The sequence below is a fragment of the Ambystoma mexicanum genome, chromosome 6q, assembly GCF_040938575.1.
Source record: "Ambystoma mexicanum isolate Mex_15411 chromosome 6q, UKY_AmexF1_1, whole genome shotgun sequence".
In the NCBI taxonomy this organism is placed as follows: domain Eukaryota; kingdom Metazoa; phylum Chordata; class Amphibia; order Caudata; family Ambystomatidae; genus Ambystoma; species Ambystoma mexicanum.
Genome location: NC_090937.1, coordinates 1,357,886,359 through 1,357,904,468, shown reverse-complemented (window position 1 = coordinate 1,357,904,468; position 18,110 = coordinate 1,357,886,359). Strand labels below are relative to the sequence as shown.

General features: G+C 47.0%; 1 protein-coding gene across 3 annotated transcripts in view; it reads right to left on the bottom strand.

Moving 5' to 3' along the window:
• The window catches only part of EVC (EvC ciliary complex subunit 1), a 946,714-nt gene that overhangs the window by 379,485 nt on the left and 549,119 nt on the right, over positions 1-18,110 (bottom strand). For all 3 annotated transcript variants that reach the window (XM_069631973.1, XM_069631974.1, XM_069631975.1), the window contains one exon: positions 9,677-9,887. In XM_069631973.1, coding sequence (XP_069488074.1) covers positions 9,677-9,887 — 211 coding nt within the window. The remainder of the gene's footprint in view (positions 1-9,676; positions 9,888-18,110) is intronic.

The window sequence follows — 18,110 nt, the reverse complement described above, 5'->3', positions numbered from 1 at the left end:
TGTGCACAGCACCAGACAGAGAACCTCTTCCACTTATGTCCGTAGCACTTGAGAGTTGAGGACGCCCTGGCCTTTGCAAGAATCTCTCTGCAGTCAGCCGGGATATCGTACCCTCCACACTCTAGTGCTGCAGGAGCCAGGCCTGCAAGTTCAGCGACTCCGGGTCATGATGAAGAATGGCGCCTCCCTCTCTGGAGAGAAGATCTGCGTCCGTCGACAGCTTGACTGGTGGTGACGCTGAGAGGTCCAGAAGGTCCGGGAATCAGATCCGTCTCGGCCACGCCGGTGCGATAAGGATCATCCTGCACTGGGACCTCTTGAGCTGGCTGATGCGGCAACGGAGGAAATGCATACAGGAACAGGCCATCCCAGGGGAACGAGAAAGCATCGCCCATGCTCCTCAGCTGGGGAAACCTGCTGGCGAACCTCTGGCACTTGGAGTTCATCGCTGTCGCAAACAGGTCGATCTGGGGTTTGCCCCATCATTGGAAGAGCCGATCCACTTGATGCTGGCGTAGTTCCCAGCGCAGCTCCCTGCTGAGTGAGTCGTGTCAGCGATGGTGTTTTTTATTCCTGCCAGATGGAAGGGAACCAGAAACATCCCCTGGGCGACGGCCCAGTGCAACAGATCCTGGTGTGGAATCAGAAAATACAATATTAAGGCTTTTACACCATGCAAAAGGAAAATACACCGACACAGGTTTGTAAAGATTCCCAGAATCTTTATTACAAAACTGAATAGTTACAAAACAAAGTACACAAATAGCTATTTGGCCGTCAATACATCACAGAGACCACCAGCAGGGTTCAATGTGAGCAGTGAGCAGGATTTTCTAGCTCGACATCAGCGTATTTATACAGTTTGTTATAACGATGTCCAGCCTCCTACAAGTTAATCATGTACTGGGCTAGGGTCGTGCCAGGTTCATTCCTAATTTACATATCTTGTGCATGCGGTTTACTTTTCAACATATTTGCTAACAAACACTATTATTCTCTAGGTTTAACTTTACACTCTTTACACATTGCTTTAATATAGGTCATACAGATGTTTCAAATATCGTGATTAGATAGCGCTACTGTTCTCGTATACTTGTAGGTTAACATCCGTGATTCAAGTAATCCCCTGCTCCCGAGGTCAACAAAGGACAAGGTCTACATGACCCTAACATGTAGCCTGAAGGCAGGTTTGGACATTAACTCTCCTACAGAGGTTGCAGAGGTTAAAGCAAGAACAAGAGAACACTAGACAGCCATTTTAGGCCACAGGGTGACTTTGTATAATAAACTAAAATGGCGGCTTTAACCTAAAATGGAGGCTTGATTCACTTTAAGGTCACGACCTTGTAATACGAATTTCCTCGCAAAGCGACTGGGCATACGCCAACATATACAATGAGGACGAAACAATATTATATCAGTTCTAACACTGGGCCTCCTTGGATAGGGCTGGGGATCTGGTGCCACCCTGCTTCCGGATGTAGAACATCGTGGTGGTGTTGTCGGTGAAGATCCTCACGACATTGCCCTTGAGGGACGGGAGGAACGACTTGAGCGCCCAAAACACGGCATGGAGCTCCAAGATGTTGATGCGGAGAGACCTCTCTTCCGGGAGCCAAAGGCCTCTTGCGTAGAGATCTCCGGTGTGCGCACCCCATCCCTCCAGGGATGCGTCCGTCATCACCTTCTCCTGATGTGCCGGGGTCTGGAAGTCTGTGCCCGTCGTGAGGTGTGCACGGGTGCCCCACGAAAACCTCGTCGAGTGGGATCCTGTCTTCGAAGCTGCCCACCGCCTGCAACCAGCGGGCGTCGAGGAACTCCTGTAGAGAATGCATCCGTAGCCTGCACAGGCGCACTAGGTAGATGCATGAGGACATCATTCCGAGGAGGGACTTGATGGATCTCACCCTGGCCACGTCCGTGGCTAGCAGGCGCTGCACTTTGCCTAAGATGGCCTTCGTCCTTTCCTCCGACGGAGATGCCAGTCGTTCCACTGCATCGAGCTTCGCTCCCAGAAACAGTGCCGCCTGTGACGGAACCAGATGGGATTTCGGGTAGTTGATGGAGAAACCCAGCTTTGTGAGTAAGCGAACGGTCTTCACGTGTGCTCGACAGCAAGTTCTCTTGTCCTTTCATGATGAGCCAGTCGTCCAGGTAGGGGTAGATGTGGATCCCCTGCAGGCGCAGCCGCGCCACCACTGGTGCTAGGCACTTGGTGAACACCCTGGGCGCCAACTTCAATCCGAATGGCAGAGCTCTGAATTGGTAGTGGCATCCTTGAACTACGAACCTGAGGAACTTTCGGTGCCCTTTTAGGATGGGGATGTGGAAGTAAGCATCCTCCAAGTCCAACGACGATAGGAAGTCGCCCTCCTCCAGCTGTCCCAGCACGTGCTGGAGAGTGACCATCCTGAACTTCTGTGCCTTGATGTATTTGTTCAACCGACGTAGGTCCAGGATGGGGCGCCAACCGCCTGTCTTATTTCTGAAGGGGGAAGTATCTTGAGTATACTCCAGAGCACCGGAGCCTCTTGGGGACAAGCTCGATGGCACCTTTCTGGAGTATCGCCTTTACCTCCAACAGCAGTTGAGGGACGTGATTTTCCTTCCTGGCCACGGGAGGAATGCCGGGACACTTCTTTTGGAATTCGAGTGTGTGCCCGTGGGCCAGGGCATCCAGCACCCAACAGTCAACAAACTTTGCCAGCCGGCCTCCCACCGGGATGCTTCGGTGGGGGCCCGACGCTACGGCCGGTTCAATCTTGCTTGGAGGCGGCCTTGGCGTCTTGGCCTCCTTGGTGACAACGAGATTCTCCTTGTTTGTCGCGACCTCTGTAGGCCTCCGGGGACGAGGAGCGGGCCGTCTAGCGGTACATAGAGGAACCACCGCCTGATCCCTTTGAGGCCCCCTGTCTGCCTCTGGCGCTCCGAAAGGGCCGTCATTGCTGAAGGACTCCCAGAGGTCGGGCCGTCTGTGTCGGCCTTGATGGCCTGCAGCGACTCATCCACCATTTTCCCAAACAAGTTGTTGCCGTCGACCGGCATGTCCAACACCCTGGTCTGCATGTCCTGACGGAAGTCTGTCGCCTTGAGCCTTCCTGCAGTGTCTGTAGGGCCTCCGCCCTCTTGTCGTCTGGTAGGAAGTCCAGTAGGGGAGCTATCTTGCACCATAGCTCCCTGTCGTAACGGGCCACAATCGCTAAGGCGTTGGCCGGTATAATTGTCGTCGCCGCCGACGAGATGACCCGTCGCCCCATGGCGTCCAATTTCTTTCCCTCGCCGTCAGGTGGGGAAGTGGAGGTCGAAGCGGTCACCCCCGCCGCCTTCTTCTTGGGCGCCGCAGAGACGACCGAATCCGGCATCGGCTGAGCCCTGAGGCACAAGGGGGGCGGCGTCGGGGACCCGGTACTTCTTCTCATACTGGTCCCTCTTGGCAGGCGTCGTGGACGGGTTCTTCAGGACCGCAAGTCCCTCGTCCCAGATATCGTCGAGTAACGGTACCACAAGGACCATCTTTCTCTTGGCCTCTCGCCGTTGATAGAGGAAACCTTCCTTCTTCTGTTCCTCAGGGCAGAGCTGGATGAACTCGGACGCCCTGGTTATCATGGCGTGAAAAGAGCCAATTTCATCGGGTGGGGAAGTCCGAGGGGGTGGTGATGGAAGGTCCATCCCGTCGTCACCACTGTCGTCATCCGTCCCCGTCGTCGTGTCATCCCTGGGATCCGGAGAGGGGGATGAAGGCTCCACGGGCCGCGAGGCCATGAAGGGTGGGGGGGATGAACTCTCCTCAGCTTGTTCGGAGGACTTCCCGACGGGCCCGGCTCTGACTCGTCTGCCGGGGTTCGTGGTAATCTCGTCCTTATCTCCGTGCATAAGGTTTGGATCACCATCAAAATGGCCGCTGAGTTGTCCTGAGGATCGGGCAATGGCTGCGACGGGAGGGCTGGCCACTCCTCTACAGGGGCCTCGTCGGCGCCACCGTCGCTATCTTCGACCACCTCTTCGGGATCTCTCCCGTGGGATCGTACCTTCTCAAACCTCTCATTGACGCTCTTCACAGCCTCAACCAGCTCCTCCTCAGAGGCTGAATCCGTGTCCGTAATGGCCGCCACCCCCCCTCTTTTTCCACCGGGGTCTTCACGGGGGTCTCATCGATGGGCTGGAAAGAAGATTCCCTCCGCGGTGGCAGGGAAACTCTGGGCCTGAGGTCGCCTCAACTGGTGTAGCCTCCAAGGGCTTCACCAGGGTCGCCGCGACTCCCTCGATAGAGGCCTTAGCCGGGTGAATCAGGCCTTCACCCCCTTGGGTGCGCTTGAAGCCTTCATCTTGGGAGGAGGGTCACCGCCTCGCTCCCCCTCGGCTGAATCCTTCGAGATCGAACGGGGCCTCTCCAGAAGCTTACCCGGGTTCTCGGATTTCCTCTTCCCCGAACCAGAGCATTGGCTCGTGGTTGATGGTGCCGGGGAAGGTGCACCGTTCCTGGCAGCCGAAGAGCCTGACCGTTTGGTGCTCCCGGTGCCCGCAGACTCACAGTGCTTAGCCTTTCCGTTGGGCCCCCGTCGCCAGGGCGCCCTCACAGGACTTAGAAGACCGCTCAAACCTTTTCTTCTTTTCACCTGCTGGGCCCTTCTTCAGCCAGCTGGCGAGGCGGGAACGACGATCCCTCATGGTCCGTTCCGATAGGTTCTTGCAGAACGCACAGTCCTTCTCCATGTGCGTCTTGTCCTCATGAAGGCAGTAGAGACATCTCGAATGCTCGTTCTCCTTGAAAACATTCTGTAAACCGCATCTAGGGCAGTTCCTGAACAGCTTGGATCCCTCCTTTATGTTGCCGCCCCCAACCTCTCCCTCACACTCCACCCTCACACTCCACCCTCCTGGGTCCACACACCTCACCATCACCCTCTCCCATGACTTACCTCTTAATACTGTCTTCTGCAGCCCTTGTACTCCTCGTCTGTCTGACATAGGCCGGGCAGTGGAAACAGTAAAAACGTACTCCCATTACTATTTAGTCTACTCACAGTCTTTCTACTTTTTTAATAGTTGGAAATAGGGCATGCATGAAATGCGCATACTCATTTCTTTAATAAAAAATAAAAAAACATTTACATCGTAAATGTAAGCTATGGGGTGCTAACAGCATTAATAAGTCTGGCTTTGATCTGGCCTACCGGGGCTCAGACCGGCCAGCCCTTACAGGCTCAACCCGCCCAACCCTGGTTTATTGATGCTACAGTATCCCCTTCTATTCCCCTTTAGTGCTCTAAGAGCCCTATTCCTACTTTGTATTCTGTGAACTTGATTATTGCTCATCTCTGGTTCTTGGTCTCCCGGCCTCTACTCTTTCCCACCTCAAACCAATATTTAACTCTGCTATTACCTTTTGTCAACCTCCATCCCCCAGTTTTCACATCGCCTTTGCTGTTACTTCTCTTCTTTGGATCCCTTTCCCACTCAGGCACAGCTTTTGTAATCGCTGCATGTGGCATGTATTTGTTTTCTACACCCCTCTTTTTTCCATCTACTTGTACTATATAATCTCTAAGGTGCAGAAGAAGGAGACTAACACATTTGGCATAGTGATTACTATAGACTTTTATTTAAGATCAAAATAAAGAGAAAACCTACCTTTCCCTATATCGATGAGGGGTTATCCCGCCTCAACTAAAAGTGCTAATGGGTCTGCCAGTACCTCCGTCCCTTACACTTATGACTAAACTAAAGTTTTACCAATGTTCTTGGTCCAGGAGAATGGCTCTCTCCTCCTGGACTGGACTGCACAATTCAGTTTGCAAGTCTCTCACCAGGGGAAATGACTCCCTTCCCCTGAATTCAATACTTCAAAACAAAGGATTGCTGGCTTTGCATCAAAATTTCCTTATTTATTCTCTCCGGGGGGAATGACTCCCTTCCCCTATATTCAGTATATGTGCATGTCTACATAACATAACATCACTCACCTTCCAGGTACTGCCCCAAACAGGGTGGCTAGTGAGGATCTCTTCCTCAGGTTGCATGTCCCCAGCCCCATTTTCACCTCTATAATTTGTTCCTTATATACCTGGTTCACTCTCCTGCTAGGTATGTCCAATTGCTTAAGCTATTCTCCTTGGATATATCTGGGTCTCAGGCCACAAGGTGTGAGCTTCCTCTTGCCTCTTTTCTTGTTCCCGACAGACCATGTACGTTCTGGGACTCTTCTGGTTCTTATTCAATGGTCGCATTCTTCTCCAACGTCTTGTTCGGATACTCGCATTCTTGTACTGCTTCAGCAGCATCTGCAGCTGCTCCGCAGAGCTTCTCTCATGGCAGGTTGCATGTTTTGCCACAGCCACGCGGTCCGGTTAGCACTTCCACATGGACCTCCACTCTTCCAGTTCCTTGGTCTGTCCAGGAATGGCAGACTAGATAGGGATGCCTAGCTCCTTCCCACGCATCCCTGTCAGGAGCAGCCGCCACTTCTCTTCCACGCTTGATGTCCTCCAGACTCACAGATCCTCCTGGACACAAGGCGTCCCTACCGCAAATGATGAATGAGTGGTGGTGTGACCATGAACAGGCTGTGATGGGCTAGTCGGTCTACAAACTACACCGACATCACTTTCAACAAGACAGAAAAGTACAAACTGAAGAGAGAAACGAGAGGGAGCCCAAAGAGCCAGTCTACAAGTGATTCAGAGGGTCCCACCCTGTCGTACCACCTGGTGACATTCCCCCCAGAGCTCGCGTAATGAGGAACGTGGGAGATCCGGGAGGGGGACTGAAGTTAATAGTTGGAAGATTTACACTTGTCCCTGTAAAAAAAAAAAAAGACATCAAGAGTGTGCAAGAAGAACGAGAGTCATTACTGCGATACTCAGACTTGTGTCAGTCAAAATACAGTATTAAGAGTATGTGAAGAAAGTAAGGTTTGTTAATGGAACGCTTGTACTCACCCAGTCAAGTTGAAGTGTCGAAAATAAATGAAGAGAATAAGAATAATTACTGGAATGCTCATACTCGTCCCAGTCAAGACAGAGTATCAAGAATAAATAAAGAGAGTGAAAATCATTACTGGAACATTCATGTTCATCCAAGTAAAGGGAAAGGGTGGTCACTGAATTAAACTAACCTTTAAGGGCCTTATCACGACTTGGGCGGTAACGGATCACGAGTTCGGTGGTAATGTCAATCCCCATTCCCCATTGAGCCCATTCGGGAATGCCCATTCCCCATTGGGCTCAATGGGGAAATTCCGCGCTAATACTGCCGGCGGATTTCCCGCCAGCGGTAATAGCGCAAATTTTCAGCGGATTTCCCCCCAGCTCAGAGCTGGGGAGAAATCCGCCGAAGTCCTGCTTTGGCGGACCCTTAAATCCAGCGGTAATAGCGCTACCCCTGGATTTAAGGGTCACCGCCAAAGTCGTGATAAGGCCCTAAGTCTGAATGGCGAGACAAGAATAAAGAACCAAGGGATAAGACAAGAAGAGTATAAAAATGAGAGGAGTAGTCAAAAAGAAAGAATACTTGCAACCTGTAAAGTTCCAGTCTCAGAGCTGTGGCACTTGATAAAAGTAGTGAGGAAGAACTACTTAAAGACCAGCTATTGAACTGAACGTGGTGAAGAACCAGCTCATAGGAGAAGGGAGTCACTCTCCTGTGATTTGTGGTAATTTAATAGTGGTGGGGTCAGAGTAGGGTAGTTTTGGACTGACGAGCACCATAGTTAGTTTGATTAGGTAGGGAACACCCTTAATAGAGGGACAGTTAGGAGGTTTGCACTTTTCATTTAATAAATCAATACTGAGATGGCAAATATGAGTCTGTGTCCATCTTTTGACCCACCACATATGGATCAACCAATAACAGTTGTGGGACCCTACAGTGTACCAAATGAAGTACCACGGGCCAGGCACCCACAGTAGCTACAGTAGAGTCTATTAGCTTTGATTTACAGAGTAACTCTGAAATAAAACTGGCCGGCGCAAGGCGTCTAACCCCCACTGGCTTATTATTAAAAGGGAGTTTACATAAGGTTAGCATCAAAATAAGAAGTAGCCTGGAGACATGGTTAGACGTGTTGGTTGGAATCATTGATCCCGATTATCATGGTGATGTTAAAATCCTATTACATAATCACAGGAATAATCCATACACAGTAAAGGAGGGGGAAAAGATTGCCCAAGGGATATTGGAGAAAGCCCTGTTTCCTATACCTCAGGAAGTATCACTGACGAAAGATGTGCACATTAGTTACTTTAATTAGGTAGGGAACACCCTTAGCAGAAGCAAAGTTAGGAGTTTTGCACTTTTCATTCAATAAATCAATACTGAGATGGCAAATCCAAGTCCGTGTCCATCTTCTGATCTGGCAAAGTCAACAATTCTGAACATCCTCCCCAAAACCAGGAAAACAGAATATACCCTTATACGCTTAGAGGTTCAGAACAATTGAAATGCTGGCCCATGTGCAGAAGATCTAACACAGATATGCCTGTGTACCTTAATCAAATAACCTCCCCTGCCCCCAGTGTCTCACATACTTGACTCTACCTCATGTGTACCTAATGACGAGCACTTCCACCCTGTAGTCCTGTTCTGCCGTTACCTGATTAGCTCTAATTTGCCTGCCTTGGCCCTGCAAAAGGTTATATGACTTATTACTATGATCACTTGTATAATATTTTTTGTAATACGAATAACCTGCAAGCACCAGAATTTCTGTAATCAACGGTGCCTTAGCAAAAGCATCACTCTCTCTATGTAACCCAGCTGTTATCTATGGTATAGACAGTAACTAAGAAGGACTACTTGGTCATGTGACCTCATTCAATGCTTCCTACTCATTGTGTAGGGATGTCGCACCTTCATATTGTACCGGATGTCCAGTTTTGTTTTCCAGGGCACTTTGAAGCGGCACCCCCACAAGTTTGCAGTATAAACCCCATAAATAATTAAATTACTGAAGAACTGTGTAGCTGGTCGTATTTCCTTCAGACTAGCACCCAGCGACATTTGTTTGGCGTCAAAATAGCAGAGAACTTAATTCATGAAGGAAATTGCTGAGAAAAAAAATGATATTTTCTACTGACAACATACAGTGCTCCAGATAAGATTTTTAAGTGGGAGTATTCTACTCCCTATTTTTTAAAGTTGGGAGAAAAAATCTTTTTGGCGGAGTAAAAATGTAAGTCCATTTCCCAATGGGAGTGTTTTTATAAGCAAGTACAAATATTTTAACTGGAAAATTGAAAGGATTTTATAATATGATTTTAATTGCATATTAAAAGATACACGTTTACTTCTTCCAAGCAGACATTAATTGAAGTTTCTTCCTGTGGTACTACTGGCCAAAACATATCCATGGATCTGTTTGGGTGAAAGCAGGGGCACAGATTCCTGCATGTCTGTTTTCTATTTTTTGGTGTATTTTTACTTGCTGTTTTTAATTTTTGGGAGTATTTACCTATTTCAGGGAGTAAACGTGGCTGATACACCTCCTTATCTGTAAAGCTCACAACATATGTTAGATGTATGCAACAGTAGACGACTAACCTATTCAACATGTGACTGAGCGAGTTATTTAATCATGATAATCACGTATGATGTTTTCATATTAATAAGAACTATTATATTTACTTTGATGATCAGTTATTTGATGGACAGGAAAGTGAAGAACACTGATAAAACGTACCATCTCCTTGAGCAGTTGCCACTTGTTTTCATCTGGACAATGTGTTGCTTTGGATGCCACGGAGTGCTGTTCTCGCAGCTCCTGCAGAAGGCTCCTTTTCCGGCACACTTTCATTTGCGCCTGAGTGGCCATTGCAACAATTCTCAATGCTATCATTCTTAGGACCGAATATAGAAGAAGCTTATGTCGTTGAATCACAAATGCTGCATTTCTGTAAAAAAAAAAACAAAAAAACTTAAATGAGAATCATAAATTACTGAGGGTTCTCAATCTCTGTGTCCCTTACATTCTAACGGTGTGTATATGTGTCCTGAATTTCAATTTATGATAGATCAGATATCCTGGGTGTGTACATTAGTTCCCAATGCTTTCTCTAGTCAAAAGCAGCCAGCATGACGATGTAGGAGAGAGTCGATGTGTAGGTTTTAGGACTGAAGGGCAAGAGATTGATAGAATTAGTAAGGAGTATAATTCAGTAATATGCACAGGTCTTTTTAATTTGGACAAACAAGGGCTGAGTTGGGAGCAGGCATCAGAGGTGTCTAAATGCTACATAATGTTGTAAGTCGGGTCTGATCAAACCATATATGATCCCATGGAACACATCTGCTATCCACTGTGCTGATGATGCCAGCGACATGACTTTGCAAGGCTGCTGAGCAGACTCTGCTCTAACCATAAAGAGTACTCATTAGTGAAATCTGAGAGAGACGAGAATATTCCCAGGTCACCCAAGAATGTGCCAGACTAGTACAAACTTCAAGCCCCACCCGCAGTACCCTTAGGGCCGTGGGAAGTCGCGTAATCCGCCCCTCTTCTCCATTCGGCATAATTATTCATATCACATACCTAATAATGGCTGCTGAAGTTGCCCCTTATCTGAGAATCATTTCTATTCATGTCTAAAGTGAGTGGGCCAACTGGCCTTGCAATGGAAAACATATTTCCACGTTAGAAATGTTAAATTTTTCTTTCTCTGTTTTTAGCATGGGCCACCGAACTCCAGCAATAAATAGAAAAGTTACGTTTTACTATTTCATGCAGCCCTTCTGGATTGCGAAAGAGAAGAGAACAAAACATGTTTTTATTTCTAACGGGCTCATACTTGAAAATAAATAGTTCAACATGTGCATGAGAACATTATTCCCCACGTTCTCTCACTCTCCTCCATCTATAACATTTATATAGTAAGGGAGGAAGAATAGCTCAGGGACAACTTGTTTGTCTTGCAAGCAAGACAACACAGCGCAACACAGGTTCAAATTCAGATCCTGCGCTTTGAAACCACTCGTTAGTATTAGTTTAGTTTAGTTAGTTTATTTATAGAGCGTGACCGAACCCTCAGGTAGCTGGGCGCATAATCATATGGACAACATAGTTACATATCGTTGCGCACAGCTGGAAAAGTACATACATTCAATGGTGCAGACAAATGGTGAAGTAAAAAATATGCAAAAAATACAATAGAAAATAGCGGATCGGGTTACATGGTGATCCGTTTCAGGGTATAGTTAAGACCTAGGATGCGTGAGTAAGTAGCACCGTGTTTAGGCAGAGAGCCATGATTTCACCATTGCTCTGAATGGCCAAAAGGCGGCTTCCGATCTGATTGCAAGAGGGAGGGTGTTCCAACATTGAGCTGCAAGAACCAGGAGACTGGAACCTCCTGCTGTTTTTAGGTTGAATTTAGGGACCCTGAGTTGGTGCAAGTAGGGAGTTATGGTGGGTCTAGAAGTGCTGTGTCTAGCGAATTTGTCGGATAGGTATCGCGGGGCAGTCAGGGAGAGGCACTTGTGTGTAATGACAAGAGTTCGTAGCTTGATTCTGTCTCGTATTGGGAGCCAGTGGACATCTTTGCTAGCCGTGGAGATGTGTGCCTTGCGCGGGAGGTTAAGAGCACATTTTTTTTTTTTAATTCAAATTTTTATTTTCACATTAAGCAAACATAAATAAATGAACAGCAGTCCATGAGATACACCCATATCAACCAAGTGAAAGCAAAGTAATCAATTCGCCATAAACAATCCAAACATATAACCATCAAAAATAGAACAAGAAGGAAGAAAGGAAAAGAAGAAAAAGAAAAAGAAAAGGAAGAAAGAGAATAAGAGCGTAGGAGTAGAAGACATAAACCAAAAATTTCAATGCAAAATACTATACCTCAGACAAAAGGGCATTACAAAAACCATCACACAAACTATAGATATTATACAGATTATGAGTGTTCAAGGGTAAGTACATAATACCCCAGGTCAAAGATCAGGTTTATCCATATGCATCAAGAAAGCAGCTCCAAATGTCCCAAAATTTTTCAATGTCACCAGTGAGTTTGTAAATGGCTTTTTCATATGTTGAAACAGTAAGTAGCTCCTCCACCCAGTCATCAATGTTAAATGAAGTACTTGATTTCCATGACCTCAATATGAATTTTTTAGCAACCATGCATGCACAAAGCAACCAAACTCTCTTACCAAAGTCAATTTCCTCCAGAGAAGAGTCATCACCCAAAACCAGTAATGAAGCATTCATGGGGATTGTGACATCTAAGACCAGACTCAACCTCTCCCGAACCATATCCCAGAATTGCATCGTCTTGGGACAGGACCAAATTAAATGACTCAGAGATCCTCTCGAACATTTACACTTCCAGCAAAGATTGTTGTCTAAAAGTCGTCTCCTGAATAGTTTCTCCGGCGTCCAATAGGCCCTGAACAACAGCTTAGTTTGGGAAGCTCTGAGGGACCAATCCAAACTTACCAAACGAGTGTTTTCACAGCACCTCCGCCAACATCTGAAGTTAACATCTTCCCCCAATTCCTCCGCCCAAATTGCAGGCAATCTCGGATCACCCTTCCGAGCAGCTTTTATAATTCCATACATGGTAGAAGCAGGGTGTGAGGCACTCAAGCATACAGATAGAGCTGTCCAAGCAGGACTCTGACCAGTCAATTGTGGCATCTCAACACAAGCTGAAATAATAATCTTCAGTTTCCTATATTCAGCAAACGAGCATTCTGACATGTCATACATCTGGCCAAGCTGAGCGTACGTCAACCAGTTGTCCCCCTCAAACAAATCTCCAATATATTTGATGCCAGCCACAAACCACTCAACCCAAAACAGAGGTTTACCCTGATATTTCAAGGCTGGATTATTCCATATGGAGGCATCTGGGTGTAAATATGGGTCAGCACTCACACGATTCGAGAGCTCACACCAGCAGTCTCGCAAGAATGAAGTAAGAGAGCTGACTTTTTTTGATTTGTTCTTCTGAGTAGTCAGCAACGCTTTCGGGTCCAATTGGGAAACAGCGCTGCATTCCCAGGATAAGAGGTCAGAATGTTCAGACTGTACATCTCCAGAGTCAATAACTCTGCACAAATGACGAGTGGAAAACGACAAATGGTAGTCTGAGAAATTAGGCAAGTTCATTCCACCCAATTTCAATGGGAGTTGAAGCTTCCAAATTGCGAGCCTCGGAGGTTTCCCATTCCAAATAAAGTTCTGCATAATCCTATTGATCTCTTTAAAGATGTTTCCAGGTATCTTAATGGGGAGCATGCTTAACAAATAATTTATCCGAGGTGCCAGGTTCATTTTCAAACAGTTGATTCTGCCCCAGGTCGACAATTTCAAAAGACTCCACCTTACCAAATCCGATCTAAGAATCGGAAGGATCCAAGAAAAATTAATGGCTGGCAACTTCACTATATCCGCTCCAATCCATATTCCAAGATACTTCAACTTTTCAGCACACCACCTGAATTGAAACTGAACACATGTATGTCTTTGACATAACCCATTGATAGGCAGGATCTCTGATTTGCTCCAATTAATCTTATATCCTGACCCAAGGAAAATGATTGAATATCTTGCATTAAATACGAAATACCAACAGCTGGGTCTTGCAGGGCAATCAGCAAATCGTCAGCATACAACCAAACCAAATTATCCCGACCATTACCAATAACAGGTAGAAGACTTACATCTGCCCGCAAGCTCACTGCAAGTGGTTCCATAGACAAAATAAATAAGAGAGGTGAAAGAGGGCAACCCTGCCTTGTACCACGATGAAGCTCAAATGGATCAGAGATAAGTCCATTCGTCAGCACACTTGCAGAGGTATTATTGTATAACAGTTTAACCCAACGCTGGAAATCGTGTCCAAAGTTCATTTTCCCCAAGCATGCGAACAAAAAGTTCCATTCAACACGATCAAATGCCTTTTCCGCATCTAGGGAGATGACCGCACTGGCAACTGGTTGACTATGGCCCTTCTCAATTGTCAATAGCAGGCGTCTCATGTTATCCGCCACTGCCCTACCAGAGACAAAACCTACCTGGTTCTCATGCACCAGAGTTGAAATGGTCTTATTCAGGCGAACCGCCAGGATTTTGGCCAATATTTTGCAGTCGCAGTTGATCAGACTGATCGGCCGATAATTCTCGCACCTTGTAGCAGATCTGCCTTTCTTTCTCAGCACCGTAATCAATGCATGTCTCATTGTATCTGGTAAGGAACCAGACTCAAATGCATCATTAAGAACATCACACAGAAGCTGTAGTGCGGAATCAGGGAGGGCTTTATAAAATTCATAGGGAGACCATCCGTGCCAGGTGATTTACCCACTGACATTCTTGAAATTGCATGTTGAACATCATCTATTTCCACTTTCCCTTCCAAACCTGCCGCCTCATCCGCCGTCAGACGAGAGAGAACATGAGAATCAAGGAAGCTGTCAATATCTCCATCTGCACAGGATAGTTCAGAGGTGTAAAGTTTTTCATAGAAGCCACGGAATGAATTGTTAATAGACTTTTGTTGTGTCTCCAGTGAGTTATCAAGACCTCTGATTGCGGCAATGAAGCGATCGCTGTCAGCCACCTTCAGCCGATGTGCCAGTAACTTCCCCGCTTTCTCACCATTCTCAAAATAGTTAATCTTTTGTCTAAACAGTGCATATTCAACCTGGCTTGAAATGAGCTTATTTAGTTCATATTTAGTTTTTCGCAGTTCATTTTTTGTATTTTCATCTTTGCTTGCCGCAAACAGAACATCTAGGCGCTTCGCTTCAGAAGAGAGTCTCTGAATTTCTTTAGTTCTCAATTTTCTGTCCTTGCCAGTTTTAGAAATCAGCACCCCCCTAACAAAACATTTCAGTGCTTCCCAGACTGTTGATATTCGAACATCGGCAGTTCTATTAATTTGGATGAAGTTGTCAATTTCCTCTGCCACCTCTTGCTTAATATGGTCATTTTTCAGTATATAAGAGTTCATTCTCCACCTCGGTGATTTAATCAGAGTACTGTAAGGACAATTGCAACGAAACAGGTGCGTGATCCGACAGGGCAATAAGTCCAATAGATGAGGGGGCGAAGACCCTAGTCGATCTGTCAGACAGAAATGACTGAATCCAATTGGTGGCATTCTGTGAGAATGCGGCAGCCGAGGAAAGGTGTTGTGTAAGGATCTGGTGGTCAACCAGGTCAAAGGCCGCAGAGAGATCTAACAGGAGCAGGATGGCCATGTTGCCCTTGTCTTTGGCTTCATCCATTTGGATTTTTAGATCCAGGAGGGCAGTTTCGGTCCCGTGCCTGGGTCCAAAGCCGGATTGTCGCAGGCCTAAGAGGTTATTGTCTTCCAAATGTTGTTGTATTTGGAAGTAGGTGACTCTGTCTAGTATTTTGAGGAGGAAAGGGACCGTGGTGATGGGTCTGTGATTCTTAGGGGTGTTAGGGTCTATGTTGGGCTTTTTGAGGAGGGGGAGGACCAGTGATCGAAGTGAGCGGGAGCGGATGGGAGCGGTGCTCCTCTACTTTTTTTTTTTCTTCATTACCATTCCTATACTTTTATTTTAAAAAGAAACCGCTCCGGAGCGTTCCTTTTTAAAGTAAAAGTATAGGAACGGTGGCAGCACTGCACTGTCTGATGCAGGCTGCAAACAGTAGGCTGATGGCAGAGCCTTGGCCCACGCCTGCGCATTGAGATGCAGTGCCTTTCATTTCTGCACGTGCCCCTCACTATGCGCAGGCGTGGGCCAGTGACCAGCAGCCTCTGTCGGAGATGGACTTCGCCAGGCAGCAGGCCTAGAATTTCATTACCTCCTGCAGATTGCGCTGCCAGGTAGGTAAAGGGGGGGGCAGATGGAGGCGAGTGTATAGTGGGTCGGGAGAGAGGGACGGTTGGTTCTGTGCCAACCGCCCCTCTCTCCGACCTGAGCATATTTTATTTCGGTGTGGGCGGGAGGTCACAGCAGGGCCAGGCCAGGTGCTGGGTCGGGAGATAAGGACGGTTCAGTGCTGTCCCTCTCTCCCGACCCGAGCATATTACTGCATGCACTGCACTGCAGTGCAGTGCATGTGCATGGTGCGGGCGGGTCGCGGGAGGTCGGGGGCCAGCTAGACAGATGACTAGTGGGTCGGGACTCGGAGGGACGGTTCAGTGCCGTCCCTCTCTTCCGACCTGAGCATTTTTTATTTTGTTTTGGTGCAGCCCGCTCAGGTCGGGAGAGAGGGACGGCACTGGACCGTCTCTCCCGACCCACTAGTCATCTGCCTGGCTGGCCCCCGACCTCCCGCCCGCACCATGCACATGCACTGCAGTCAGGGGTCAAGTCCTAAAAATATAAGTGGGGGGACTCATCAAGAAACGCAATGGGATGTGACGTTGCCAGAAATGAGCATATCAAGGTGAAATATGCACATTTCATTAAACTGCCTTTGCATAACCACCACCCAAATTGCACAAGACAAATGGCATTTGCCCTTCATAAAATCAACACCCACACAAAACCAAGAGAGGATATTTTCTTCGAATAGTGTTTTTAAAAACATTAAAAGGTGTGCATGTTTTAAACTCCGAGAACCAAAACAAATGTTTTCCCTGAAAATTGCAGTACCGAAAATGGGCATTTTCACCTTTAGTTGTTTGTTATTTTTCATCAGGTTATATAGTGCAGTGGGCAAGTGTCAGGCCTGCAAACCTGACGACTGTGGCTCGATCCGTGAGGTTGGCTTTAATTCATAAACTAAAAGAGCACATTCAATGTTTCTCATTTTAACTGGGGGGACTGAGTCCACCCACTGAAAAAAGTGGGTGGACTCCGTCCCCCCGCGTGTACCCTCGACTTGAGCCCTGACTGCACTGCACTACTGCAGTGCAGTGCAGTATAATATGTGGAAATCAAGGCAAACTCACTTCTGATCTTGGTTGTGTAAGTTCAAAATTGTTAGATGATGTCATTTGTGGCGAGGGGCACCAAATGTTGTGTAGTCAAAAGGTAACAAATGCCCTGATAACTAACACTTCCTTGAATTACGAGGTCAGTTGTTTCTGTGGGGTCTACTGGCCTTGCACCTTCCGTTATTTATGAGAGATCCAGCAATAGTAATTGCATAACTGAGGTGATCACAGTGTATCCACCATGTAAGTTGGAAGGGAATAGCCTAAGCGCTATATCCCAAGTACATAGGACTATTATAAATAGTCAGTGTGTAAACTTAAAATTAGATCTTCCCATATGTGAGTTGGAGGACGACGGAGTACAGTTTCCTGGGCAGAACATGTCCCAATCCTTTTGTGAGTCCTCCACTCCTCTAGTTGATATAAAAAAAGTCCCCATTAGCAGTGGATGTGATGTTCCCACAAGGGTCAATGAACGCTCCTAGCGTTCTCAGTGGCTTGAAAGATGGGTTTATTTCTGGTGGTCTGTCATGGGGTGCAGGCATGCACAATTCTGCACCTAATGCGCTTCCACTGTCAAAGGCTTTGCCTGACCCGAGTATATGTAAGAATGAAAGTATTGGCGATAGCACTATGACATCTAGTATGATGTTGAATGCCTTTGAGAACCTGCTGACAGATCTCTTGGCAAAATGTGCACGGTTAGAATAAAAAATTGATATACAGGCACTGCTAATACACAAAAGTATGAACATTGGGCGGAAAGTAGGATGTGAACGCAGCACCAGCACATCTGGATTGAAAATGGTACACCATAAAGAAAATGCTGAGACCAAAAAAAACCGAACAAATGCCGCACCTTGTAAGCCTAAATCTAATTATGCGTTCATGTATAGTAATCTAATTAAACTGAGGAAAAATAAAAAAGGTAAGGCTAATTTGATATGATAGGTTATTTATAACGCGCTTAATACCCAGAGGTTTCTAAGCGCGAACCCGGGGATCAAACCTGTGGTGCTCCATGACGTCTTGCTTCCACGGCGAGCACGTTGCCCCTGAGACTATCCTCCCGAGACAGAGAAGTCTAAAGAATGCCACTGGAGAACCGCTCATTGGTTCCCCGTTAGATGAATCTGTGTTAGAACAGGGCCAGGCCAAGTGCTGGGTCGGGAGAGAAGGACGGTTCAATGCTGTCCCTCACTCCCGTCCCGAGCATATTGTACTGCACTGCACTGCAGTAGTGCAGTGCAT